The 26,577-nt window shown below is 40.3% G+C and overlaps 1 protein-coding gene and 2 long non-coding RNA genes across 3 annotated transcripts in view; 1 reads left to right on the top strand and 2 right to left on the bottom strand.

The window, feature by feature from the left end:
• brip1 (BRCA1 interacting helicase 1) overlaps nucleotides 1–26,190 on the top strand; it is a 54,974-nt gene extending 28,784 nt beyond the window's left edge. Inside the window, exons 15-20 of the mRNA XM_047392798.1 lie at nucleotides 850–1,009; nucleotides 1,272–1,393; nucleotides 21,868–21,980; nucleotides 22,055–22,137; nucleotides 22,279–22,569; nucleotides 24,417–26,190. Coding sequence (XP_047248754.1) covers nucleotides 850–1,009; nucleotides 1,272–1,393; nucleotides 21,868–21,980; nucleotides 22,055–22,137; nucleotides 22,279–22,569; nucleotides 24,417–25,120 — 1,473 coding nt within the window. The 3' untranslated portion in view covers nucleotides 25,121–26,190. The remainder of the gene's footprint in view (nucleotides 1–849; nucleotides 1,010–1,271; nucleotides 1,394–21,867; nucleotides 21,981–22,054; nucleotides 22,138–22,278; nucleotides 22,570–24,416) is intronic.
• On the bottom strand, nucleotides 3,860–5,522 carry LOC124884757. Its single transcript, XR_007042498.1, has 3 exons — nucleotides 5,414–5,522; nucleotides 4,633–4,711; nucleotides 3,860–4,275 (listed from the first exon to the last, which is right to left on the bottom strand). It is a non-coding gene; the product is annotated as an uncharacterized LOC124884757 (long non-coding RNA).
• On the bottom strand, nucleotides 6,704–12,136 carry LOC124884755. The gene is made up of 4 exons (XR_007042497.1): nucleotides 11,918–12,136; nucleotides 10,086–10,154; nucleotides 9,647–9,698; nucleotides 6,704–6,828 (listed from the first exon to the last, which is right to left on the bottom strand). It is a non-coding gene; the product is annotated as an uncharacterized LOC124884755 (long non-coding RNA).
• Nucleotides 26,191–26,577: the final 387 nt, after the last annotated feature.

Raw genomic sequence — 26,577 nt, 5'->3', positions numbered from 1 at the left:
ACGTTTCCAAGCCAGTGAAGCCCTTTTTGATTTTGTAGCCATGTTTATTTGAGGATATAATTTGCAGAGCACAGACATGAGTGGGGCCTACTAGGAAGAGGGCTTTTAGATCAATGTGTCTCCCTGGAGACCTGCTGACGTTTGCACTAATACTAGTCAAACAACAGTGATTTTTACTGGAGAGACGGTTTCAACACATTAGCTAGGTGAGAGCAAAGAAATGAAATTTAGGCTGTATGAAGACATTGTAGGAAACATAATGACAGACAGAAAACACAGGGAAAAAAACATGAAACATTTTAAGTGAACAACATGCAAAGGGGCTTCATTATTCCAAACCATACATGATGATTTTTAAGTCATATTGAACAGGATCCTAAAAAGTCCTAAATTCAATTATCTCAAGCCAGATATTTTAGTGAACTCTTGAAAAAAGTGTATTTTAACAAGGTTTGGCTTAAAATGAGGAATTTCAGTATGATTAAAACCCATCAAAGATAGGCATTATGACGTTTACTGTATACAGCATGTCAAGACAATGAAGCAAGTGGATCTATGAGGTGTAAAAATCACATCCAACAACTTGACAACACCAACTTCAGTGGAGAGAGTTATGCTTATCGGCTGGGCAACATTTAATTCAGCGTGATCTTAAAAGATCTTAAAATGTTTACCTTACTGAAACTTGCAGAACCCCGTTGTGGTTACTCTGAACAAACTTAAAAGTGAAAGACCTGTGTTGCAGAGAAACCATGCCATCCCTATTGGGATTGTAAGTCCATGCGACCATTTAGCAATGGCAAAAAGCAAGAAAACATTTGACACTGTATGTTCTGTGGTTCTGAACAGATGCTGGACAAGCTGAGAATGCGTTGGCTCGACACTGGTCTGTGGGAGAAGCTGGAGCAAAAGAAAACTGTGGTCACAGAGCTCCGCGGTGGTGGCAAGGGAGATTTTGATGAGCTGCTTCAGACGTACTACGATGCCATCAAATACTGCGAAGGAAGGGGTAAGGATTATACACATTTCCAACCTGACTTTAGGCCATTCATGACAGTATTTAGTTATATTAGCCCTTCTCTGGAGCAGTGACTCCCACTGTAAAATGTTCTTGATGATGTGCAGCTGCATCAGAACCTAAGTTACAGCTTGTGAAACATGACTAATTTAGAAAGCATTCCCATGTCCCAGTTTATATTTTTGTCATTTTCCAGGCTTCTGTTGTTACTAACTGCCCCGTTGATTTGAACTTTGTTTGCTTTCTGCTATAGACGGTGCACTGCTTATTGCTGTATGCAGGGGTAAGGTCAGTGAAGGCCTAGACTTTACAGATGACAATGCCAGGGCAGTGGTCACCATTGGAATTCCCTTTCCAAACATCAAAGACCTCCAGGCAAGTAAAGTCTGCTGATCTTTCTTAAGGAAAGGGAAACGTATAGATCAGAGCATCTGTATTTAGATGTTAGAATACAGTTTAAGTGAGACAGGAGAGAATTAAACAGATTTACAGAAGTTCAAATGGCCACTTTGCAAATAACATAATCAATATGCTAATTAGGGCGTGATATTATGAAATTTTTTCAAGCTTCTTTTCGTACAAAAAGATAAAAGAACTAGTTCATGTTTGGCCTGGAAATTTCTTTCAGAATATTTTGGTGGTGAACTTTGAACCTGAATTATTTCAACTTTAACTTAAGTGACTTGAACTTTGAAATGGTTCTTGCTAAAACTAACTTGGTACAACACTGCCACTGGAAGGAGACCCTACGGCAGTCCAAGGACATTCTGGAGAGATTTAGTCTGACGTCAAGCTAGGCAGCGCTGAAGAGAGCGAGGTCAGGAAAGGAAAGGAAGACATATTCCACCACATCTATGTAAAGGCAACATGAGAACAGGAGTTTATCTTGAAATTACCTCAAGACAAAAATCTTCTTGAATTTTCTCAAAAACAGTTGAATGCATGTTACCAGCACTAGAGGACGGGCACAGACATCAGATTTGATATCTAGTTTATCTGTTGCTTACCAACATGGATTGAACTAGGTCATTAACAAGCATCTGTCTATGTGAAACAGAACTAGATTAATAGATGTAAACGTAATAATATCTCAGATGACCCTGTTTTTCAGTTTTTGTTTCACCTGGCTTTACACTAAGACATCTTTGACACTATAACTTTGGGGAAAATCATCTTAGAGACGTACATGGACAGCTTACACAAATCCACTACGGTCATCCGTGGAAAACAAATCCCAAAGCGATGTGGTGTTTGCCCCATCCTTAGTGGATAAAGTTGACCTTTATGTTTGAGGCTCCCCCGCCTCCTACTCCCCTCTTTACTCATCCTCCTGTCAGAGCACGGTGAAGCTTTCACTAACCTGTTCTGTCAGTGTAGAAGGACGTGTCGCTGATTGAAGCTTCTTGGACCCTTTCACTTTAGCCCTTCACCTTAGTTGTCAGAACTCAAGTCATTGCTTCTTTTTTTATTCATTTTAGTGCCTTTAATAGGTTGGTTGTGTAAAAGGAACCTTAGATATGGTAAAGTTTCAGCGTAACAGGTGATTTGCGCTTAAACAGCCATCATCTAGGTTTTATGTCATTATTAAGTTCTGAAATAATTTGATCTGAAAAGTAACCAGCATGGATCACTGAAACTCTTCAGTCATACCCAAACCGGTGAAATATTTAAACTCCCTTGATAATATGGGTCCACAGTGGGAGTAGTTATTGATGTTTCACCCCAACCATTAAAATCCATACCTAGTCCTCAGCGGCTGGACCCATCAAACAGAATGCACATGATAGACAGGCAACCTACACTGAAAAAAAAAAAATGCATTGGATTTACTCAATGCAATAGTGGACATTGGTTGCACACAATGTTTTTACTTTGGCAGCAGTCTATACTGTTGTGTTCATTTAACACAAAGTTGTTATATTCAGTAAACACAAGTATTTTATGTTGCTACAAAATGATTAAAATGTGTTTGAATAAATTAAGTTCTGCAATCATTTCACTTTTGTCATTTGACTTCAACACAACTCAATCATTTTATTACAACACAATTTGATTACTTAAATTCAACATAAATTTTATATTCTAATGACACCTTGATAATGTTAGGGTTAGTTAATGTTATTTAATGATGTTAGTTAATAATGTTATTACTTTAATATCCTTAAAAATGTCAAAATAATTGTTATTCCAAAAACATACATTATTCTAAATCAAAAACAGATTTTAATTGTAAATCAAGTTAATTCTATTTTCAACATCCTGTTAACCACTTTCTTCCCACCAAATAAGTTGACGTTTAGAAAGAATTTTGAAACAATAAAAGCTTTTATTCAATGTCTTGGAAAAAGTTAAAATGGCACATTTTACAGCTGTAATAAATGGTGAATTGATGAAAATAAATTGCACCAAAACATACAACAAAACTGGTATCTGGACCTCCACACACATGAAATGTCAGTTTGTTTTTAAATGCAATGGCTCATTAACAATTATTGCATTGGCTCATTGGTGCAGTCATTTTATTCCATAACCTGGAAGAACAGTCAAACTGGCACAGCAATACATTATAAATCATGTACTGATGCACACATTGCTCCAAAACGTACAACAAAACTGGTATCTGATCCCCCGCCCCTCCCTCCCCACACAACATTATATTCTATAACCTGGAAGAACAGTCAAAATGGGACATTTTACATCCATTATAGAACAGCAGAGTTTGATGCACACATTGCACCGAATGTCCAGGAAAACTGGTATTCAGGTTTCCCACTGACAATAAGTAACAAGAAATGAACATGTGAATGAATGTCAACTTGAAAAAAATAATACACTAAGACATTAACACTTACTGTATTGGCTAACTGTTGCAGTCATCTTTGCTTAACAAATACTAGTGGTGGAAGAGAACAAGCCACATCAGTTTTTTCAAAAACAGGGATTGGTCATTACTGATGCATTTTAGCTTTCAGGCTTTGCACCTTTTTTGAAAGTTGGGCTGCATCCAATTCCATTATTATTTTTTGAAAAGCCTCAAAGGTGTAAGGAAGTTTTTGTGGATACCTCAAATTTAAGCAGTAACAAAGCCCAAACAGCATTGCAGATGCAAGGGCCACATTGTCAAGATCGCGAAGCACAACCACACCTTTGATAACAACTCCGACATCATTATTGTCACCGTTGGGAGTTCCTCTAGATATGTAGATTCCAACAGTTGTTGCTTCTATGGCACTTAGTGTAGTAGCCTCAGTCATGTCCTGGTGATAAAAAATTATTTATTTTTAGATTTTTAAAAGAAAATACATGTAGATTCTACTTTTATACTTTACAGTAGGGGTGAAACGACTGGGGTAATCCCATTTATTCAATTAAATAATAAACTAATTTAATAATCAAATAAAACATGCCATTTGGTAAAAGTTGAACCCACCCAGAGCAGTAATTGAGGCAAAACTGTATAAAAATATTAAACATCTTGTTTAAGAAAAAACTGATTCTTGTTTTCATTGTAAAATGCTTTGTATATGCCAGATTCATGTTTATTTAGAAAAATTTTATTCTAGTTAAAAATTATTCTTTAAAACTTTACACCTGGATTACACCTACAAACTTACCACGTACTCCTGGACAAGGTCATCAGGGTCCTCGTTGAAGAAAATGCAGAGTCCTCTCCCTGGCAGTATCAATGTCATCCTGGAAGGTTATTACAACGCATAACATTTTAACAAGTTATCAAAACAAAGACAAAAATTGGGCAAAAAAACAAAACAAAACATGATCTGAATGAAGTGCGTGTAAAGAATTTATGGATGTTAACGCATTCATTTACATGCTCTGCTGTGAAAGTAATTCAATTCAATTCAAAAATAGTTTATTAATCCCAAAGTAAAATTAAACGTTGTTGTGGCTCATATTATGAAGGTTTCTTCAAAGAGCCGTTTTAGATGCTAATGGCTGTGGACAGGAAGGATCTCCTGTAGCGGTCTGTCTTACAGCAGATCTGAAGAAGCTGCTACTAAGCGGGAGTGGAGGGGTGGGGGTAAATTGTTTGTCCAGCAGTTCCTGCTGTGTGGATCAACAGCCACAAGGTGACACATGAAAGCACTATAGACTTCTGCCTCTATTGCTCTTCTTAATAATGGTTATTCCAACTTTGAATTACAATCCTACCTAAATTTTAATCTACAGCTAATCAAATCACAGCAGACAAATTACTTTATAACCATAGGGGAGTGAAAACTTTTTAATAAAATTTATGATAGGGATGTGTTTAAATACACTGCATGTAATTTTGAAGGTCCTGTTAGGGGTCATGTTTAATCAGATTTTGATAACCAGTTTAATGGTTATCACTAGTGCAATGCATTTATAATTTAAAGTTAAAGTAGTTCTTACTGTCATTCTGGTAGCCATGTCCTCTCATTTTTTGCCTCGCTGCCCCTTCTGCTTCTCAAACAACCCCAGGAGACTCGCAGAGTGCATGTCAAGTTGTGAGAGAAACCTTGACTGTAGCTGCATAGTTGTGATCCTCTTAAATTCTGCGTTAATCTGAAAGAACATTAAAAATATTTTTCAGCAAAAAAAACAAAAAAACGCACTATCCATGGGATTTAGATCAGCAAAGGTTTTCACCAGGTGACAGGATGCTTCATCAAAGCAATCAAGTCCATTAAGACTCATTCGATATTATTAGACATCTCAATTATGCCATTAGAAGTCAAATATGACAAACAAAGCCATATTTTCATGGAGCCACGTAATAATTTGGCAGCTACAGAAAAATTACAGAACAAATAATTTACTCTGAAGTCAGGATTTCTTACCTCCTTTGCATCAAAGAGAGCAGGCCATCTCTCTTGTAGATCACTGATCATTGGAGCATCGCAGAGTATTTCTTGCCGTCTTAATGCAAAGGATTTCTCCATTTTATCCCTTACTGTCTGTCGATTATTTTGTCTCTTGAAATCTAATAGGAGTTCAACCCTCATCTTCTCCAAGGACTGGTGGCTTTCTCCAAGTGGAAAATATGGGCAATATGCCACCTCACCCCTCTTTGGTTTCTTTACATTAAAGGCAGGAGAACGCTTTCCATCTGGTTTACACTTCAGGACATTTATACATACTTCAGGACAACCCATTTTCCGGAGGTGTGTGCGGTAGTTTGACAACTTGTACTTGAGGCTGGTTTTCCATCCACCATAGCCAGTGTTTGAGCCCCTTTCCTCCAAACATGGATGCCTCATGATTAGGGCTTTTGCAACCTGGTCGAACTCCTGGTTGTTGAGATAGACTTAATGTTTGATTACCTCCTGTATCAACCCCTGTAGAACATCTGATTTCAGCTTTGGATCGGGGATCAGCAAAGTCCCATTTTTTCTGAGAGCCTCTTGCGCCTTTTCAAGCTTCAACTCTGCATCATACGAAAAACGAGGTACAATGAATGTATCAGGCCATAAAGACCGTGAAGAAGTGGACTCTGATGTCGGAATCACAGCACAGCCACCAGAATCAGATGTCATGTCACGAGGAGGAGTGATGGCTGAACAGGGAAAACTGGCGGTTGTGTATATCACCTTGACTGTAGCTTTGTCTTCTATTTCGTCCATGGAAGTTAAGTTCATAAACGAATTGTCAAAAAGTGTGTCCATGAATTGCAGACGAAAGGGTTCAGAAAGTTTGCAATTAGTTTTTATCTCATTCTGCAGTTCAGGCACAGTTGTATGAAGGCCAGTAAGAAACACCACCCTTTGGCAGCTGTCTGGGCCCAGGATCACTCTGAGGACTGCTGAGGACATCGTAGTGTTCATCGTCTGTCAGAAAAAAAATTAACGTTAAGTCAATCATGTTTTGTTCCAGAGGAATACATAATCATCAAAATCTCACATGTTCAATGAGGAGCCTGTGTCTTTGAAGGATTACTGACTTAGTGTAATATTAGTTGAACATTAAGGTCTTGCAATGCGTAAGCCGTTAGATTTGTTTCCTTACCTCATGACACAGACTGATCTTTTTAAGGTCACCATCCGCGCACACCCAACCAAATAGGAAGCCAGGGGATACTCATCCATTAGTTCACATATTTCCACAACAGCAAATTCTCTTGTTGGAGATGGAGTCAGCTCAAAAGCACCATAATGCTCACAATACCACCCACACAGCAGTTTCAACACAAAAAAAATTATCTGTTCAAAAACACATATTTGATGGATTTCTGCAAATTCAGGCAAGCCATCTTCAGACCCATGGATAACTATCATACCTGCCTTGTAGCTTAATCCTTTGCTGCGAACGTGTTTTGCAATATGTATGTTAGATACATCAAAATATTGACGTTTAAAAGCCTGAGCTACTTCTTTCTTTAAAAAATCTAAAAGAACAGTAGACACACTTGAGACATCCAGCATTGGTTTAGCAATATTTGGTGAGGACAAGTGGTACCCAATCATGAACTGATGTTTGACAGCCAGAGAGAGGGTAACGTTTTTGAAGCAACTTGTGTGTTTAATTACTTTTTTGAAAAAACTGTGCTTTGCTTCAAACCTGAGGGTCCAAACACCCACAAGAGGCCCAAAATACCTTATTAGCTGTGGGTAATGTTCTAAGTAGTGGTGTTTGGGCAGCAGTCTTTTGTTGGGAAACAGCTCTTGAAACCTTTGTCTATGATCAGAAATTTTGCTCTCAAGGTATGCAATAGACTCATCGTGGACAGGAGCAACTAAAAGCTCAACAATCAGTTTTAGATCTAACAAGACCTTCCATGCTGGATCATGCTCAGGAATCTTTGGCCCGATTAGAAATGGGAGCAATCTTAGCAGGCTCCAGTTTTCATGGGCGTTACCACCAATCGTGTTCCTACTCAAGAGGTTTTTGGGCAAGATGTGAGGTTTATTTGTTTTGTCAGTCCACCGGTATGGGAAATGAAGGATTGAGCTGTTAATATCATCCAAGGTGATATACTTCTTTGATATTATTAATGTGAGACAACATGCTATTTCAACAGGTACAATGCCTTCGAACAGATCATGGGCTATGTCTGGAGGATAGCCACTGACAGCATGAAAGTGAGAAAGTGTCTCAGTAAGACAACAAGCTCTTTTCACTCCAAAACAGCTGATGCCTCTCTCTATGGCTTCTTTGACATGGGTATGTCCTTTGTGCGCAGGCTGAAAGAACCTTCTCTAACCTCATGTGATCTAATTTCTGAAGCTGTTGCAGTACAAAAGCGGCAAAAATAGGGGCCTGTGAAATTTTCAACAAAGCCCGCTATTCCATGAGCTCCTAAGTTGTCTGCAGCAACAGTCAGCATTGTGCCCTTCAGCGTTGTACCTAGTTGTGGGACAAAAATTCCATCAACTTCCAACGCCTTTAGATCATGTGTGAGTGGCTCTAAAACCTTATCATAACCATATAACTTAACATGATCTGTTTTGTAAAGAACAGCCAAGTAAATCGAGGACAAAGATGAATGAGACCCTGGCAGCAGGTTACTCAACACCCAATACACTCCACAAAGTCTGTGAGTTTTACGGGAGGTGCCTAGGGGGTTACACACCTCAAAGTCATCAACATACAAACCAATAGATACCCTTAACTCTTGCCCTGAAAAAAAAATGTTTTGCTTACAATGCAAACCATCCCAAAAAGACTTGTACACAACTTCTTCCTTCTCTGTTTCACCTTGTTTTTTGTAACAACACAATATATTATCCACCATATCTTTCCGACTCAACAGCAATTTAAGGGACTCAAGAATGGGGATGTACTGAAAGGTTCTCTTTTCTGTAGCATTTAATATATATTCCACTGGTTCCACAATATTAAAATTTGCCTTGTAATATTGTTTTCTTTGGTATGCAGAACTCAAAGGACCACCCTTCTCTATGGCTTTATTAATAGGGTTCCCTTTGCACAGAGAAGCAGTTATTTCCCCTATGATATCTCTGTCAATTTGGAGCCTGTGCTTATGAAAGATCTTAGCCAGAACACCATCTGTGAGGGCTGCTGAGACAGAACTGGTTAAGTGGTGAAGCTCTTGCAAAAACTCATCGATTGCTGTGCTTGGAACGTGGTTAAAATGTTCTAACTTTAACGAAGCGCCAGCAAATGTGTACTTTATTTCATTTGGAAGGTCAACTGGGACATCAACACTGCAATTTGGTTGTGCATTCAAGAATGCTTCATTACTGTCACTGTCAACAATAGGGGTTTCCACAGATTCCAGTGGAACAGCATTAGCTATTGTTATGATTCCAGGCTTAAAATTTGTTATTGAATAAGAATTATGTGTTCTGCTCTTATGGGATTTAAATGTTCCAAAGATACTTGTTTGAAAATTGCAATCAAAAAATGGGCATGTCACCACCTCATTTTTCTTTCACGTGTGCATAAATATGAGCCCAATAATTCCTTTCAAAGACAAGATCTTTACAAGGACATAAATGGCACCTAAATATACAGCCCTCTGATTGACAATGGCCTTCAGACACATGAAATCTATTCAAATGAATCAAAAGTGCATTCCATGTCCTAAAATTGCATGGACATGTTGGAAATGAGGACATAGAAAACGATGATTATTCCCATGATATCTATGTTTTACTCTATAATGACTTAATACTTTAGACCTACTTGGTAAAACTGAGGGGCAGGCTTTATAGGACCACATTCACAGCATCATTCACTGAAAAGAAGAAAAAGGACAATAATGGATTAGTGTCTGATAAGAAATCCACCAAATATTTTTAATTTAATAATGCATGACAAGCGGCTAAAATAAGTCTATATATCAGAGATGACAGTAGTGAACAATGAGGAGCTAAAAAGTTAATGATTTTTTTATACGTTCTGTCTATTTATACTTGCATTTATGTTCTTGTGACATATCTTGAAAGGTTAGTTCATTTATTAACATACTTGAGATGGTAGACAATATCAGGAACACTTTTTAATATAAAGCACATATGCAGCATCTATTTATCTCCCTGAAAATGAAAAAAAAAACAGTTTCTAAAAGTAGAATTCATGGCACATCTTTTACATTGGATTACATAAGAAAAACTCAACTCACCACCACAAACACTAGAGTCCACAGCAAAAGACTTAACAGGATATCCAGAGATGGATTTGGTCTGTCAATCTGCAGCAAAAACAGCAACAAAAAACAATGCAGAGAGGAACTTTTATCTTTGCCTCAAATCCACAATCCACCAACTCAAAAACGCTGTCGTGGAAAAGTAGTGACCTACATAATTACAACGCTATAAAATAATAACATAACATTACGAGACATAGTTGTTTTCTAGCCAAAACCTAAAGAGGTTCGGGAAACAGAACTTCGCACAGAACCTGAACTACATTCCAGAGACGGATGCTGTGCGGAGGGATTTCAAAAGCGCGGGTGGCGTACAGCTACACCCGTCCTAGGAATGTAGTTACGAGTATTTGCTTCATGTCTCGTAATGTTACATAATTATACGTTATTATTTCGTAGCGTGGTGAATGTGCAGGTCACAAAGTGTCCACGATAACGTTTTGAAGTTGTTAGATTGTGTATTTTTGAGGGAACAGCGAGAGTCCCGTATCCATCCGCTTAGAGAGTACCTGCTCTCAAGCCAGAGCCTTTGGTGATGGACGTTTTTTTCCCGCCTCTTACTAATATGACTGCAGCCAACATTAAATACCTGAGCAAACGAAAATGTACTTTGCAGCATTCTATTAATGGCCCCATTAAGTAATCTCTGTACTGTCTGAAAAAATGGCCAGAAACACTAGATGTGCTCCTGGTTGTCCAACAATGCTAGTCCTATTTATCAACTATTTGAGAGCAGATGCTAATTTAGCAGACAGCATTAGCATGGTGAAAAACTACAAGGGAGCCACGCCTTAACGTTAATAACTATGGCACAGCTTATTCATACTAAGTCATTCTTTCTGCCAGTATATGTCCTAGTCTGTCAGATTTAACAAGGTAGGAACATCTAGTTAGCAACATAAAGTTAGCTTGCACAGAAAGAGACGCATTTAATGGCAGCTGAAACTCTGGATATGCCCATTAAACAGCACGACAAGAATAGATCTCTTAAAAACTGGTCTTTCATGTTGCTATCCGAGAATATATTAAACATCGCTGCTTAGTTAATACTGAAATATATTCCATACTTACCGAGCTGAGCTGCACCTTGCACTTGCTTAGTTGGGGATGTAAAGGAGTCAGATACCGTTGGGCGGGATTTTCTTTTAAACTTTCTCGTTTTAGGAGAGCAATATCGCGAGAAACCTTGTACTAACATGAGTGATTCACTTTATCCCAAGATGAATTGAACATGTTAAAACACAGACTATGTATATTATGTAGTATCTACACAATGCAATTACATTTTCGTTCAGTACATAAAACAATCTTGTTAAAGTTAATAAAGACATTTGCATGGATTCAACAGATGCCAGTTTCCTTTTTTTCAGTGTAGGTTTGGACCATGTCAGATAGACTTCATTTGATTTTGGTCTGAGGAATGCCAACAGAACCCTTTCAGACTGTTGTCACTGATGCAAATGGCTGTATTCTCATAGTATCAAACATTAAGGCTCATTTAGTTTAGCTTTGCCATTTTACCATGTGTTATTTTATCTATGTAGGCAACACAATAATTAAATAAATTAAAAAAGTCCAATACACCATATCAAAAAAGGGATGTTTCAGTGTAACAGACAGGAAACAACAGGAAATGAGTGGATGGCGCACGGCACCAGGGGGAGGATTGAGAAAGCCAAAGCTAGTTAGGACCAAGGTGGAGCTGACCATGCGTGAAGAGATGAAGCATTTCTAATGACATAGTCTGCGCTCCACATCCACAGCCTTTGTTTATCTGCTAAATATGCAGAGCTCCGCAGAGAGCTTACCAGCTCCTGCCGTCTCATGTCATCTCTCATCAACACTGTGAAGCTCGTAGGTTCAGGTGGTGACCGCTAACGCTTTAACTGTGTTGTCTTTAAAGGTGACATCCTCTGGTTTTCTTTTTTACTCATCCAAAGGAAAAAAGTGCCATAGAGGAGTGTGTCCTGCATATTCTTGCTTTCTTTAAGTTACCAGTCATTAATGCTTTTTACGTTTGTCCGTCTTTTAGTGGCAGTTAGGGTAATTGCATTCCTGAGAGATAAAATGCATTTTGAAATAATGCATTTTGAAATAATGCGTGGGTTGCTTCATTTGTAGAAGTGTTCATGCCTAAAAACACCCCAGAAAACCACAACTCTCGAAATTGTTGAAACTGGTCTGGATTTCCTTTTTCTTCCTTTTTTAAAGTTTTCGAGCGACCTTTGTCCTCTTCTTATCTCCTTGTGTAGCAGCGGGGGCCGTGTTGCCTCCAGAGAGGCCCTTGGGGGCTGTAAAGGTCTGTGAGCCGTCCGTGTTACACTGCTGAGAGGACAAGGAGGACATTGATACTAATGACCACAAAGCCATGCAGCTAGTCCTCTTAGCACAGTTGAACTAACCAAGATACTGGCTTTGTAGTTTAGTAATAAGATAACATTCTACTATTGCACAAACACTTAAGCACATAGAAACTAGTTAAGACGTTTCTGGTGAAAGAGAAAATCAGAGTCACCTTTGTTTGGATTTAATTACTGTCATTTCTTCTTCTATGAACTGAGATGTGGGACCAAAAGGTTGCTGCATAAGTAGATATTAAAAGAAGTCCAGTACATGTAAATGTGTGTGTATCTATGAATGGTCAGTCTTACAATAAAATTTCACATTTACCTAAGGGGTCTGTTGCTATATTTAACAGCTTGTATTTTTCTTGAACAACAGCAACTGCCCCTCACTCCACTTCTCCTTAAAGGAACCATGACCCTTAATCGTCAGAGTTTGCAATAGATTTAGTGACGGATCATATTTAAAATTGATCTGGCAGCAAACGTTTCAGTTTGTTTCAAGGGTACAGATGTGAAGCATGGAAGGCTCATTATGTTGTTTCTTGTGTGAAAAGAAATCAACATGTTAAAAATATGGGCTCATTTTGAAGCACAATTACCAGAATAACCTTGTGCAAAACTGTTGGATTACCCAAACAACTTTCTAAAGTTCAGTTAAAGCAACTTCGTAGATCCTGACTATATGGGTCACCACAAGAAGAGGGGTCTGTGTTGGGGAGACCCTCCTGGAGTGAGGCCTGGGGAGGAAGTGAGGCCTGGGGAGGGAGTGAGGTCTGGGGAAGGAGTGAGGTCTGGGGAGGGAGTGAGAGGCTTCCTCCCAGTGGGACATGCCTGGAACGCCTCCCGAGGAAGGCGTCCAGGAGGCATCCAACCTGAAGAGGACAAGCCATCCTTTTCCGGTCGAGAACCATGGCCTCGGACTTGGAGGAGCTGATCTTCATCCCAGCTGCTTCAAACTCTGCTGCGAACCACCCGAGCGCATGCTCTGGGTCTTGGCTAGGGGGGCCAGCAGGACCACGTCATCTGCAAAAAAAAGTGACGAAATCCACTGGTCCCCAAACCAAGACCCCCTTCCGGCCCTTGGCTGCGCCTAGAAATCCTGTCCATAAAAGTTATGAACAGGATCGGTGACAAAGGGCAGCCCTGCTGGACTCCAACATGCACCGGGAACAGGTCCGACTTAGTGTCGGCAATGCGAACCAAACTCCAGCTCCGCTTGTACAGAGGCCAGATGGCCCCTAATAAAGGCCTCCCGATTCCATACTCCTGGAGCACTCTCCACAGGGCGCCACGATGGACACAGTCGAATGCCTTCTCCATGTCCACAAAACACATGTGGACCGGTTGGGCAAACTCCCATGAACCCTCGAGTACCCTGTAGAGGGTATAGAGCTGGTCCAGTGTTCCACGGCCGGGACGAAAACCACACTGCTCCTCCTGAAGCCGGGGTTTGACTATCAACCAGCCTCTCCTCTCCAATACCCTGGCGTAGGCCTTACCAGGGAGGCAGAGGAGTGTGATCCCCTTGTAGTTGGAACACACCCTCCGGTCACCCTTCTTATGAAGGGGGACCACCACCCCAGTCTGCCAGTCCAGAGGCACTGTCCCCGACTGCCACGCAATATTGAAGAGGCGTGTCAACCATGACAGCCCTACAACATCCAGAGACCTGAGGTACTCAGGGCGGATCTCATCCACCCCCGAAGCCCTGCCAGAGCTTTTTAACCACCTCGGTGACTTCAGCCTGGGGGATGAAAGAGTCTAACCCCGAGTCCCGAGTCGAGATCTATCGACTAGAAATAGTCGGGCTCACCTCCACACACAGCGTGGGCTCTGGAACCCATCTCCTTGAGAGGGGCTGGACTCTCTTCTACTCTGGATTGGCCCACGGGGAGAGGCGGCGGGCTGGGGTGGGTTTGCTTGTTGCACCCCAGCTAAGTCGTCTCGTGTTGGGGTTTACCCCAGTAGATGAGAGGGTCGCATCCCTGCGCCTTCGGGTTGGGGACAGGTCTCTGACTGTCGTTTCGGCCTACGGGCCAGGCGGTTGTGCGGAGTACCCAGGCTTCTTGGTGTCCCTGTCGGGGGTGCTGGATAGTGCCCCTCCCGGGGATGTATGTATGACAGAACATTTCAGGATTTTTATTTGGTACTTCTGCATATGGCTGATATTAATTAGTTAATTAGTTGGGCTATCTGCTTATGTAGTAAGCCTGCAATCAGCTGCTTAACAGACATACTACTTGTAGCTTTATAACTGGTGTTTAATAAGAGTAATGGATGGTGCTTTTTTAGTTTCCAAGCCATGACTGTCAAATGTCTGTTTTTGCAACTAGACATTTTTCCAAATACCCCAATTTGTCTTTCATGTAGGCCAGGGAAAAGCGTTGGAGTCTTTTTTCACCTAGCTAACTTGTGGTGTACTGCAGCAGATGGTGGAGGGGCATCACTGTGTTGCTTTTTGCTCCATACAGTCAGAGGAAACTCTGGTCACACAGGCAATTTGTTTTGCATCTATTTAAAAGGACTTTAAATAAGCAGTATGTATGACAGAACATTTCAGGTTTTTTATTTGGTATCTCTGCATATGTCGATCCATTTTCTTCAGTTGCCAAATAATATTAAGATAAGGAAAATACATTTTGTAAAAAGCGCAGGCAGAACATTTCTGCATTTGTGCAGTAAGGTTACCTCAGTTCTGTTTGCCTCTAATACCCCTCTTCCACCAACACGCTTCGGAGCCTGTTCTGGGTTCCTAAACGTGATTTTGAACCAGTGACGTGTGGTCCCACCAATGAAAAAAGATTCCAGAGCACAAACTCTGGTTTAACTTGGGCACCGCCGAATACTTGGTTTTTCTGCATAAGCTGCAACGTTACCCATAGTTGGGTCGAAGCTGCAGACAATAGAAGCAACACGTTGGGCGGTGAAGACTAAGAACGTACCGTATAAACATTATTTGTTTGCAAAAATACACTAAACATGCATTGTATAACTACTCATTTATGTTACAAATGCAAATAAAAAGATTGTACACAACATTGTTCTTGCACAGAGTCGCCATCTCCTTTCCCAAATTAATTGTAATTTATGGATGCTGCCTTTTTGCATTAGAAGGAACATTGTGAGCAGCTTAGTAAGCTCTGTTGCCTCACTACCATGTTTCCCCCATGTTTTGTACCGCCCACTGTTGATGACGCATATCTGGTTCCCAAAACTGGTGGAAATGGACATCAAGACCTGCAGTGGGACTGTAGCCATATTGTGCTTCATTTGAGCTGGTCTGAGATCTGCTGATTATTTATCATCAGCAGAAACTGTTTCAGTGAACAAAATGTGACTAATGTGTCAGTGGACAAAACAGTAAGTAACTGTATGTACTTTAGTTAATACGTTTTTAAGTAAAGTGAAAAAATCAAGACCTATTTTTAGTTCATCTTTTTCATTTGTTTAAAATTGTCCCACAAAATACCTCAACCTTTGTAAATCAGTCAAGACATCTGATAACGGAAATGCTAATTTAATTTCGTGTCATTTCTTCATACTTTGCTATATCTGTTTGTGTACAGTACAGAGCAAAAGTGTGGACACACCTTCTCATTCAAAGAGTTGTCTTTATTATCATGACTATGAATATTGTAGCTTCACACTGAAGGCATCAAAACTAAATTAACACGTGGAATTATATACTGAACAAAAAAGTGTGAAACAACTGAAAATATGTCTTATATTCTAGGTTCTTCAAAGTAGCCACCTTTTGCTTTGATTACTGCTCCACACACTCTTGGCATTCTGTTGATGAGCTTCAAGAGGTAGTCACCTGAAATGGTTTTCACTTCACAGGTGTGCCCTGTCAGGTTTAATAAGTGGGATTTCAAGCCTTATAAATGAGGTTGGGACCATCAGTTGTGTTGTGTAGGAGGTGGATACAGTACACAGCTGATAGTCCTACTGAATAGACTGTTAGAATTTGTATTATTTAAAAAAAAAAAGCAGCTAAGTAAAGAAAAACGAGTGGCCATCATTACTTTAAGAAATGAAGGTCAGTCAGTCCGAACAATTGGGAAAACTTTGAAAGTGTCTCCAAGTGCAGTCGCAAAAACCATCAAGCGCTACAAAGAAACTGGCTCACATGAGGACCGCCCCAGGAAAGGAAGACCAGGAGTCACCTCTGCTGCAGACGATAAGTTCATTCGAGTCACCAGCCTCAGAAATCGCAGGTTAACAGCAGCTCAGATTAGAGAACAGGTCAATGCCGCACAGAGTTCTAGCAGCAGACACATCTCTAGAACAACTGTTAAGAGGAGACTGTGTGAATCAGACCTTCATGGTAAAATAGCTGCTAGGAAACCACTGCTGAGGACAGGCAACAAGCAGAAGAGACTTGTTTGGGCTAAAGAACACAAGGAATGGACATTAGACCAGTGGAAATTTGTGCTTTGGTCTGATGAGTCCAAGTTTGAGATCTTTGGTTCCAACCACCGTGTCTTTGTGCGGCGCAGAAGAGGTGAACGGATGGACTCTACATGCCTGGTTCCCACCGTGAAGCATGGAGGAGGAGGTGTGATGGTGTGGGGGTGCTTTGCTGGTGACACTGTTGGGGATTTATTCAAAATTGAAGGCATACTGAACCAGCATGGCTACCACAGCATCTTGCAGCAGCATGCTATTCCATCAGGTTTGCGTTTAGTTGGACCATCATTTATTTTTCAACAGGACAATGACCCCAAACACACCTCCAGGCTGTGTAAGGGCTATTTGACCAAGAAGGAGAGTGATGGGGTGCTGCGCCAGATGACCTGGCCTCCACAGTCACCGGACCTGAACCCAATCGAGATGGTTTGGGGTGAGCTGGACCGCAGTTAAGGCAAAAGGGCCAACAAGTGCTAAGCATCTCTGGGAACTCCATCAAGACTGTTGGAAAACCATTTCAGGTGACTACCTCTTGAAGCTCATCAACAGAATGCCAAGAGTGTGCGTAGCAGTAATCAAAGCAAAAGGTGGCTACTTTGAAGAACCTAGAATATAAGACATATTTTCAGTTGTTTCACACTTTTTTGTTCAGTATATAATTCCACATGTGTTAATTCATAGTTTTGATGCCTTCAGTGTGAAGCTGCAATATTCATAGTCATGAAAATAAAGAAAACTCTTTGAATGAGAAGGTGTGTCCAAACCTTTGGTCTGTACTGTACATATGACACTGTTTACTGTGTTGGTGCTTTTTGTAAGCGTGTTAAATTGTTCAGGCTTGTCCGCAGTCTTTGTTTTTTCTGTTAACACCTTATAACATTTACACTTTATGTCCCAGGATGAAGCTGGATCAGTGAATGTGTATGTGTGACATGTTCTGACATTGTCACTTGCATGCACTAGTGTTAACATGTGCACATCCTACTGAGAACACACATGAAACCAGACATATTAACTCATTGTAACTCCTCTGCAGAGAATTGCCTGCCAAAGCTGAGTTTTTCCAGTGGCACGTTTAACACTGGAGAGTCAGGGTCTATGCAAGATGAACAAGAAGTAGCTTTAACAAGCAGTAAAAAGACGTGACTGATATGGCACGTTGCTTTCTTTAATGAAGAGTTGCCCTCCAATAAACACACTGAGCATTTTTATTTAAAGTTGGTGAAGCGTTTTAAATGGATAGATTAAAGGGATTGTAGGAGGAATGTTAAAGAGTTTTTTGAAATTGTTGAAAAGAGTGGATGATTGATGTGCCAGTACACTTAAGACAGTTTACATATGGGTTTGTCATTATGATAAATTATCATCAATGCCGCATCCTTGTGAGCATCCCTGTCTAAAGAAGGTTGCTTCTTAAACAAGATATATGCATCTTACTGTTGACAGTAATGAATTTTACCCCGTTAAACACTGTAAAAACAGCTTTGATATTACTGCAGAAACAAAAGAGACATGCAGGGATTTCAACTTGTTCATACAAACGAAGCCTGTGACTATAAAGGCTCTTAAAAGTTATACCTTTTCAAAAAATTATGTCAGATTTAGGTAAACATTTGGCTGCGTTTGGATTAAATGTAGACAAAATTCAGGACATATTTGGTAAAAATCCCACAAAAAAGAGAAACCTTTTTCAAGCTTCTGTTTTTAGAGGGACTAGTTTTAAAATGTGAAGTTAGCCAGTAATCTCCACTAATAACCTTTCCCAAGGGTCTGACCCCTTTGAGATCAGTAAGACTTTGGGTTGCACATTAGTGAAAAAGATTATTGTAATATTTTTGTTAAAGTGAGAATATGTCTGTTGTGATTTACCCAATGTTTCCCAATATGTCTACCTTAAATCTATGTCAGGAGTGTTCATTAAGGGCAGTGAGAGTCCATTTAACGGGCCAAATATATTTTTAGCATACAGGGCATCATTGGCAGTCGAAATGGTAAAGCCTTCCAAATATTGTATCCAAGCAGTATTGTTAAGGCAGTGTTGGACACGTTGAAATTGTGATTACAAATGCGACTGGATATGTTGAGCAGCTCTAGTAGTATTAAAGCAGATTATGATGAATGAGAACATACAGTATATAGTATGACAACTCACTGTGACACACCCAGAGAATGTTCTGTTCTGCAGTTAAGCTACAAAAATGCTGGTACTGATCCATATTCCAGACTTAATCTTTTCAAAAATTCAGTTAAAATCATACTTTTTTTTCTTTTTAGGTTGAGTGAACCGCATTAATGCTTATTATGGAACTGTTCTTTACTGTGTGCAGACTCCAAACAAAGCTGGGAAAATGTTTGTTTTTAACAACTTAAAATAAATGCCCAATATATGGTGTAAGTACATCCCCTTTACCCAGCAAAGTTTTCACATGTTTTAAGCAGATTGAACCTCAAATACCCCACTTTACTTCATTGATGTAACAAAGGCGCATTAAAAGACCAAGGATGACTCTGTGCAGCCTAGTGTTGGCTGATCCATTAACCTATCGGAAAGGAATGCGATAGCCCAATGTCCTTATCGGTGTGGAAACACACACACACACACACACACTGTCTTGAAGACAGGCCTCTCAGCTGTCGGCTCAGCCACGTGTGACAGATGAGGCGCTCAGCAATCTCAGTGACAGGCACAAGATGCCCTGCACTGCCAGGGGCGTGCATCCTGATGCGCACACACCCTGGGTAAAATGTTGCTCAAGCAGATGCGCTCAGCTGCGAATCATGCCTAGTGGACGAATATATGTTTTTGGAGATGAACAGGTTGCTGTGGAGGACAAGGCCAAAGCAAGCGAGTGATCTCTTGACATTTTAACTAATCCCTTCTAGCTTGTGGTTTCTTGCACATTTGTGATATTTGCTAGCAGCCAGAATTGGCTTTTTCACATATGCAACCTGTCATGTTAGATTGGACAGCGACATGGGACAGACCAGGAATGTGATGCTCTGATGCTGAAGTGGACTGTGGTTGCATTTAGATGACACTGCTGGCTTGAGGCTACCACCCTCCCTGTGGTTTGAGAAGTGGATTCTTTAACTGCTCTGGTGTCTCATACATTGGCAAAGTTCTCACCGCAAAGCCAGCAGCATTTTTAAGCCTTCCTCATAGTCATGTGACTTTCTCTGACTGCGACTTTTCTCTGCTGGCAAGAACCGACTTCTGATGTCTACCTGCATTACAACTTCCTAGCTGAGGTGTCATCAGTTTTAATCAAACTTTGGGGTGACTTTTAGGATTTCCTGCAACTGCTTATTTGTGTACAGCAGCCCTGGCAGACCACAGGGGTGTTGCATGATTTTTGTGAGGGGACAGGGTGTACCTGCCGCAGCCCCGTGTTTTGTGGCTCTGGGCAAACACACGGTACCTGTCAAAAGCTGTTAGACCCGTGCTCAGCAGCTTGCCCTGCATGGCATCTCGTCAGACGCCAGCTGAACTTTTCACTTGTCAATTCTGAAAGGTTAGCGCCAAAATCAGCAGCGACAGATGCAAATGGATGGATGGATGCTTTCTTGGCATTTTTGTGCAGGGACGCTTGATGTCGCCTGGCCCAACTTGCCTGCCTCCCCCACCTCCGCCCTGCTCTCTGTTTCCCTTTTAGAAGACATCTGTTTGGAAGGCCAGGTAATACCTCATAATTTCAGATCTCATGTCCACCAAGTGTACACCCTCACTTTCCATGCTAATCATTTTTGGATGAAAGCCTGTTTCCCAACTGCATTATGTTTAAAATGATTTTCTATCTGCTAGTTTGTTAGAAACATAACTCCTGGAAATGCATCCCATCAGGTTAAGGTTTTTGTTTCTACTTTAGTACCCATCTACATGCTTTATTAGGCAACATTCTTAGATTCCAAGCATGTTTTAAGAACCTGCAAACATGGATGACTTATTATCCAACTCCTACATAAAATACAAAATGAATACAAAGCTAAAATGATTGTCTTAAAACTTAAATACCTTAGAAATTAACTATCCAATACTAAAATACCTTGAAGGGCATTATTTTGGGCTCCAGTTTTAGTGTAGGGAACCTTTGAGGGAGTTTTGTCCAGGACAAGTCCTGTTAAACAGAACAATTCTTGCAGATAAAGATGTAAGTGAGCAAACTATCTCTCTACATTAACGCTCAGCATGGACTCCTGCTTTACTTGCACTGCCATACTTGCACAATGATCACCTGCACTGTTGTATTGCACTTGCATCTTATACTGCTCTATATTTACTCTCACTTAAAACTGTGCGCATATATTTATATTATATTGTAGATATGTTTATACTGTTTAATTTGTATTGTATTGCACCAACTACGCCAAAACAAATTCCTTGTATGTCCAAAAACGTACTTGGCAATAAAGCTTTTCTGATTCTGATTCTTGATGTTAATACTCAAAATTCTAGGTACTAACTTTTTTCTTTACAGAGATTTGTTACCAGCTTTTTCAGTTTATCCATTTCCTGTCCTTTAAACCTCTACCTGGTCATAGAGTGGTTCCTCCTCACTTTCACGTTAAACCTCAGATTTAATAGATGTTTCATAGACCTGGGGTTCCCAAAGTCAGGGGTCACGAGATGATTTTCAGAACCATCTTAATGTGACCCCTGAGGTGTATGAAGGGCCAAAAGGGCCAAAATTAAATAAATAAATACATGTCCCATTAAATATTTAATTGTACAATTTATTTATTTAATACATTATTAAATAATGAAATGTAACTTTTAAATTCTAAAGTTAAATAATGAAATGTTTTATATTTATTAATTACATAAATAAATATAGAGTGAAATAATTATATGTATTTTTAGGGGGTCACCAGGTCGCCTATAGGAGGTTGCCAGCTCTGTGATTTGGGGGGGGGGGGCGTCACTGCCTCAAATGTTTATAGGATCCTTGTGATAGACTATAGTAAACAAACATTTACTTAACAAGTCTGCTGCATGTGATTTTTAGGTAGAACTGAAGATGAAGTACAATGACCAGCACTGCAAGTCCAGAGGTCTCCTTCCGGGCCATCGCTGGTATGAGATTCAAGCCTACAGAGCTCTTAACCAGGCCCTGGGGAGGTAAATACCCCACATGGTATTAAAAGTGACTTTTGTACTTCACTATGTAGTAATCTTTATATGTTGTTTAACAGATGCATCCGGCACAGGAATGACTGGGGTGCATTGATTCTTGTTGATGACCGATACAAGAGCAATCCGAATAAATACATCACAGGTACTCAGTGTTTCTGATGAGCTGAGTTTGTTGGTTGGTCTTGCATAGCCTTTTTGTTTGAGCACTAGATGGCGATATTTATCCTTTGAGAGACTCTGAGGCAACTACTTCTGCTGTTTCTGTGTGTTTGTGCAATCTTAGGTTTGTCTAAATGGGTCCGCCAGCTCGTCCAGCATCACAACACCTTCAACAATGCAATGCAGTCTCTGGCAGCTTTCTCTCAGGTGCAGCAGAAGGTGGAGGTGGCCCCCGTGGACAGTCTGACGCACAGCTCTTCTGATATGTCAAGCCAGAGTCCCTTGTCAGTTCTTGTTGAGAGACAGGGTGTTAGCGCAGAACCAGAACCTCAGAGATCCGGTTTATGTGACAGACCACCTAATCCCCAGCAGAATACAAGCACACAAGTGAAAACTGAACAAAATAATACGGCAGGTGAGAAAAGTAATGATATTAGCAAAATAACTTTAGATTTAAAGTGTAAGGTGTGTTTATCTATTGTTATTGAACTCAAAAATTATGGAGGCCAGCTCTACTGGTTTAAAACTAATGCCTAATAAGGTCACCTTGGAACTGCTAGGATAGGACATTTAAACATGCAGTATTTATAAAAGAATTATTACTGCAAGTACCATCAGGTTTCTGTCATGACTGACATCACAGAAAAAAGACTGCTGGGTCTAAATAAAAGATCAGCGTTTCAACAGAAAACTGTCATGGTGTAAATAGACATTTATTAATGTATTGAAAAAAAGCATTATATGGATCAGAGAGGAGGATGTTAATATCAAAATGTGCTGGAGGGCTTGTGATAGAATTCACACATGGGTTCATGTTGTTATGTTAGAGCTGTCTGGTTAACCTTTCCTGGGAGTCTGACGTAGAGTCATTGGTTCCACATCTGTAACAAACGATCAAAACACTGAAGTATTAGTTATGTTTAAAAAAATAAGGAGATTAAACATATAGTTTGCAATTTTTTTCAAATTCATACAATTTCTTCTGATGGTGTATGATATACTGTTGTGTTACCATCTTACAGTTTCAGAACGTCAGCTATTTAATCAAAAAAACATTTGTTCATAAGCTTAAACTAATTAGCTAAAGGCTTTGAGTGCATGTTCTTTTCTCAAAAAATATATAAAACACTCGGCTCTGAAAAGTAAGAATGTAGGCTTTACTGTTTTCTGTGGTAGTGACCAGGTTTTTTCAGAAATGATCAGACATTCTGTCCAGGGCGTTTCTGTTTGGAATTTGGATGTTCCCCGCATGCATGGTGGGTTCTCTCTAGGTGTTAGTTGAAAAATATGTATGTTAGGTTCATTGTTCTTATTGTTTTGGCCTTTGTGAGCGTGTGTGTGGTTGTTTGGTCTGTGTTCTGTCCTGTGGATGGACTGACGACCTGTCCAGGGTGTACCTTGAACCCCCCCCCCCACACACACACACCCACCCACTGAGGCCACAAAGATGCCTGTTTAAAAAAGTATGCATAGTTGAGACTTAATGCAATACTTTAAAAAACAGCAAATATTTGTTGGCCTGATGCTCTATAATCACATTTAGATTTACATTACTGGTGCTCAAGTTCACAGCGTGGTCTATATTGAACTAAACCTGCATAAATTGAATGTAACCGTAAAGCTCATTGGTGTGTTTCTAATTACTGAAACAGGGGAGCCTTATAGAAATTCTCCTATAGGATACTTTTACTGATGAGTAAGGTATTTTGTTTTGATAACTGGACCAACCTAACCACTATGAACTTTATATATAGAAACAGCTTTCATTCCATTTAATCCATTTTTGCACCCAGGGGTGTATGAGCGTGACATCACCACCAGAAAATGCGTTGAGGTGACATGTTTGCACATCGCCTTGGTGAGCACCTATTGTCTTTGGGGTCATGTGGAGGTTGAGCAGTTTGCCCATGTTAGTGTTGTGGATGAAATGATAGAACGGCTGCAGCCCACCTCCCTCCACGCCTCCAGCTCCCTCAGAGTCAGGGGGGGTTAGAGGGGACCATGGGATCAGTTGAGTGGCTAGCCTCATTACTGTAAGGTCTTTTGCGTGCCTGAGTGGCGCTGTAGCTAGCTGATGAGCAGATGTTGGACTGTTGCTTTTAATTAATTCCCATTGACCTTTGTCTGGGTGATATTGAGCGTATGCCCACATTGACTGTATCTTTATTTTGCAGTCATGACACTCCTTTAGCTGTTTGCTTGTTAAAAACTAAAGCAAGTCCACTATGAGCTGATTTCAAGTGTTTTTTTGTGTTTCTGCAGAACCACGGAAGACACTGCAAAGCGCTCCAGCTAGGCAACTCACGGCTCAGGCTTCATATCACATTTTCACCTTTAAACCTACAAAAACCAACTTCAAGAAGCCGATCTTTAAAGTAAATCCACCAAAAAGCTCCAACCAGCCTGTGGGCCTGCAGATCTCTTCTCCACCAGTGAATACTGAAACACTTTGTCCTGGACAAGAGACTGGAAACTGTGAAAACACAGTGGAGCCCAATAATCTGGCTCCGGGGGTGTCTACAGTACCAACCCCTCCCAGCTTTGAAAGTGAATCACCAGTACCAGCAAACACATCTGAGGACGAGAGTGTTTTCTATACCCCAGAACTTTTTGAGGATGAAAGAGATGAAGGAAGACCACACAAAGAGAACCCTGTGTCACCTCCCAGAGTTGGTGCTGGTACAGAGAGCTCAGCCCTTCCATCCGAACAACTGGTTGGGTCTGAACATGCCCAAGGGTTAGCCACTACTTTTGATGGACAAAATGCTGTTTCAGTCAGTACGCAAAGTACAGAGCTAACACAGGGACAGAAAGAGGGCATCAGAGGATGGCAGCTAAGTGAGAAAGGAGAGGAGGACGTGACCCAGAGCAGACAGAAAGGAAGTAGACTTCACAGACTGTCCAGGTCCAGGCAGAGAATCCGCTTCAGTCAGACAGGTAACCACCAGCCTGGACACTCAGAGTAGATCCTTAAAGAAAAGGAAGGTTTCCACCAAATATTAGCAGAAGACTCAAAGCCTTGCAATGAACGGACCATGTTTGTACTGGATCTTGCTTCTTGATTTTTATTTGAAGTTTTGATCTTAAATTGCTTGTTTCCACAGTGATGCTAAGCATGTTATATGCCTCAGGCAATTAAAACACACTACCACTGTGCATACAGTAGATGATGAGCCTTGAGCCATCTCTGGTCAGCTGCTTATGCACTGTGACAGCGCTTCTTATTAAGGCCCATTCTCAGCTCAGATACATAGAACCAACCAACATTATCAAGATTGCTGCACAAATTGAACATCTTTTTTGGGCAAATCATTAAAATACAAAAGCAGGAACTCATCTGCTTTCTGCAGAAGTAAATAATTATTTAGTTCAGTTTAATGATGTGTCTGTAGGCAATGGCTAAACAAAGGGGAAGCTCTATTATGCCTGATTTAATCCCAGATGGAGGACCATCTTATTTTGGTTCTCTTATTAAGTAATTTTACATTACACACTGAATGACTGTTTATAGGTTGTGTGCACTTGTTTTACTTAGAAAACATACAGATCAGTAGCTATAAGTCAAGCTACAACCGACTGTTAAAATGGTTTTATTTTGTTCTGTTCCTTCAGTTCTTCTAATACAGTTGTTCTAAATCCTTCAGAGCCATGGGTAGAAAAGCAATAATACCACAAAGAAAACAGTCATACGTTACAAGCAGACTCGCTGCAGCTTTCATTAAATAAAACAGATAAAATCAGTAAAAGCTGTACAAGGTGTCATTACTAAGGCACTAATGATGTGCTGCTTTGTGTTCTCTCCATTGGTTGGATTAGAGTTTTCTTACATTTGTGGTTGGTTGTTTTTGTGGATCAGACCAAGAGACCCATAGATGATCTCTGAGGTTTCACCACCTGAGCAATCAGAAATATACATCATGGTATTTTCTCCCAATTATGCTGTTGTTGGAGGTTTTGATGATTTCTTTACCATATGTGATAATACAAATGAAATGTCAATGTTTATTTCTTGAATAAACACAGCTATAATATCTCATGTCTGGATGTGTAAGAATGAAATGTGATGTAACAATGAAAACAATCTGAGATCTTTACTATTTTAGACCACTCACTTGTTAATTACTGATAAAAAGATTTCTTAGGGATTGTAAATATAGAAAAAATTGGACTTTGTGTTTCTGAATTTACACAGAACACAGTAGTAAATGTGTTACCTGCTGTAAAACAAACTAGTTTAATGATCTCTGCAGAAGATGAAGAACTTTGGACTGTCCATCCGAGGTAACAGCTAGTCAGTGCCCAGACCTTACCAATGGACCTATGGTCTGTAAAAGACTCCAGTTTGCACCGTTTAGGAACCTGTGCTGATACTTTGGACCAGATCGGGACATCCCTAAACTTGTCATTTCTGATCTTGCATGTA

The sequence above is a fragment of the Girardinichthys multiradiatus genome, chromosome 18 (assembly GCF_021462225.1).
Source record: "Girardinichthys multiradiatus isolate DD_20200921_A chromosome 18, DD_fGirMul_XY1, whole genome shotgun sequence".
In the NCBI taxonomy this organism is placed as follows: Eukaryota; Metazoa; Chordata; class Actinopteri; order Cyprinodontiformes; family Goodeidae; genus Girardinichthys; species Girardinichthys multiradiatus.
Note: the sequence above shows the minus strand (reverse complement) of the source record. Positions and strands in the feature narration are given on the sequence as shown.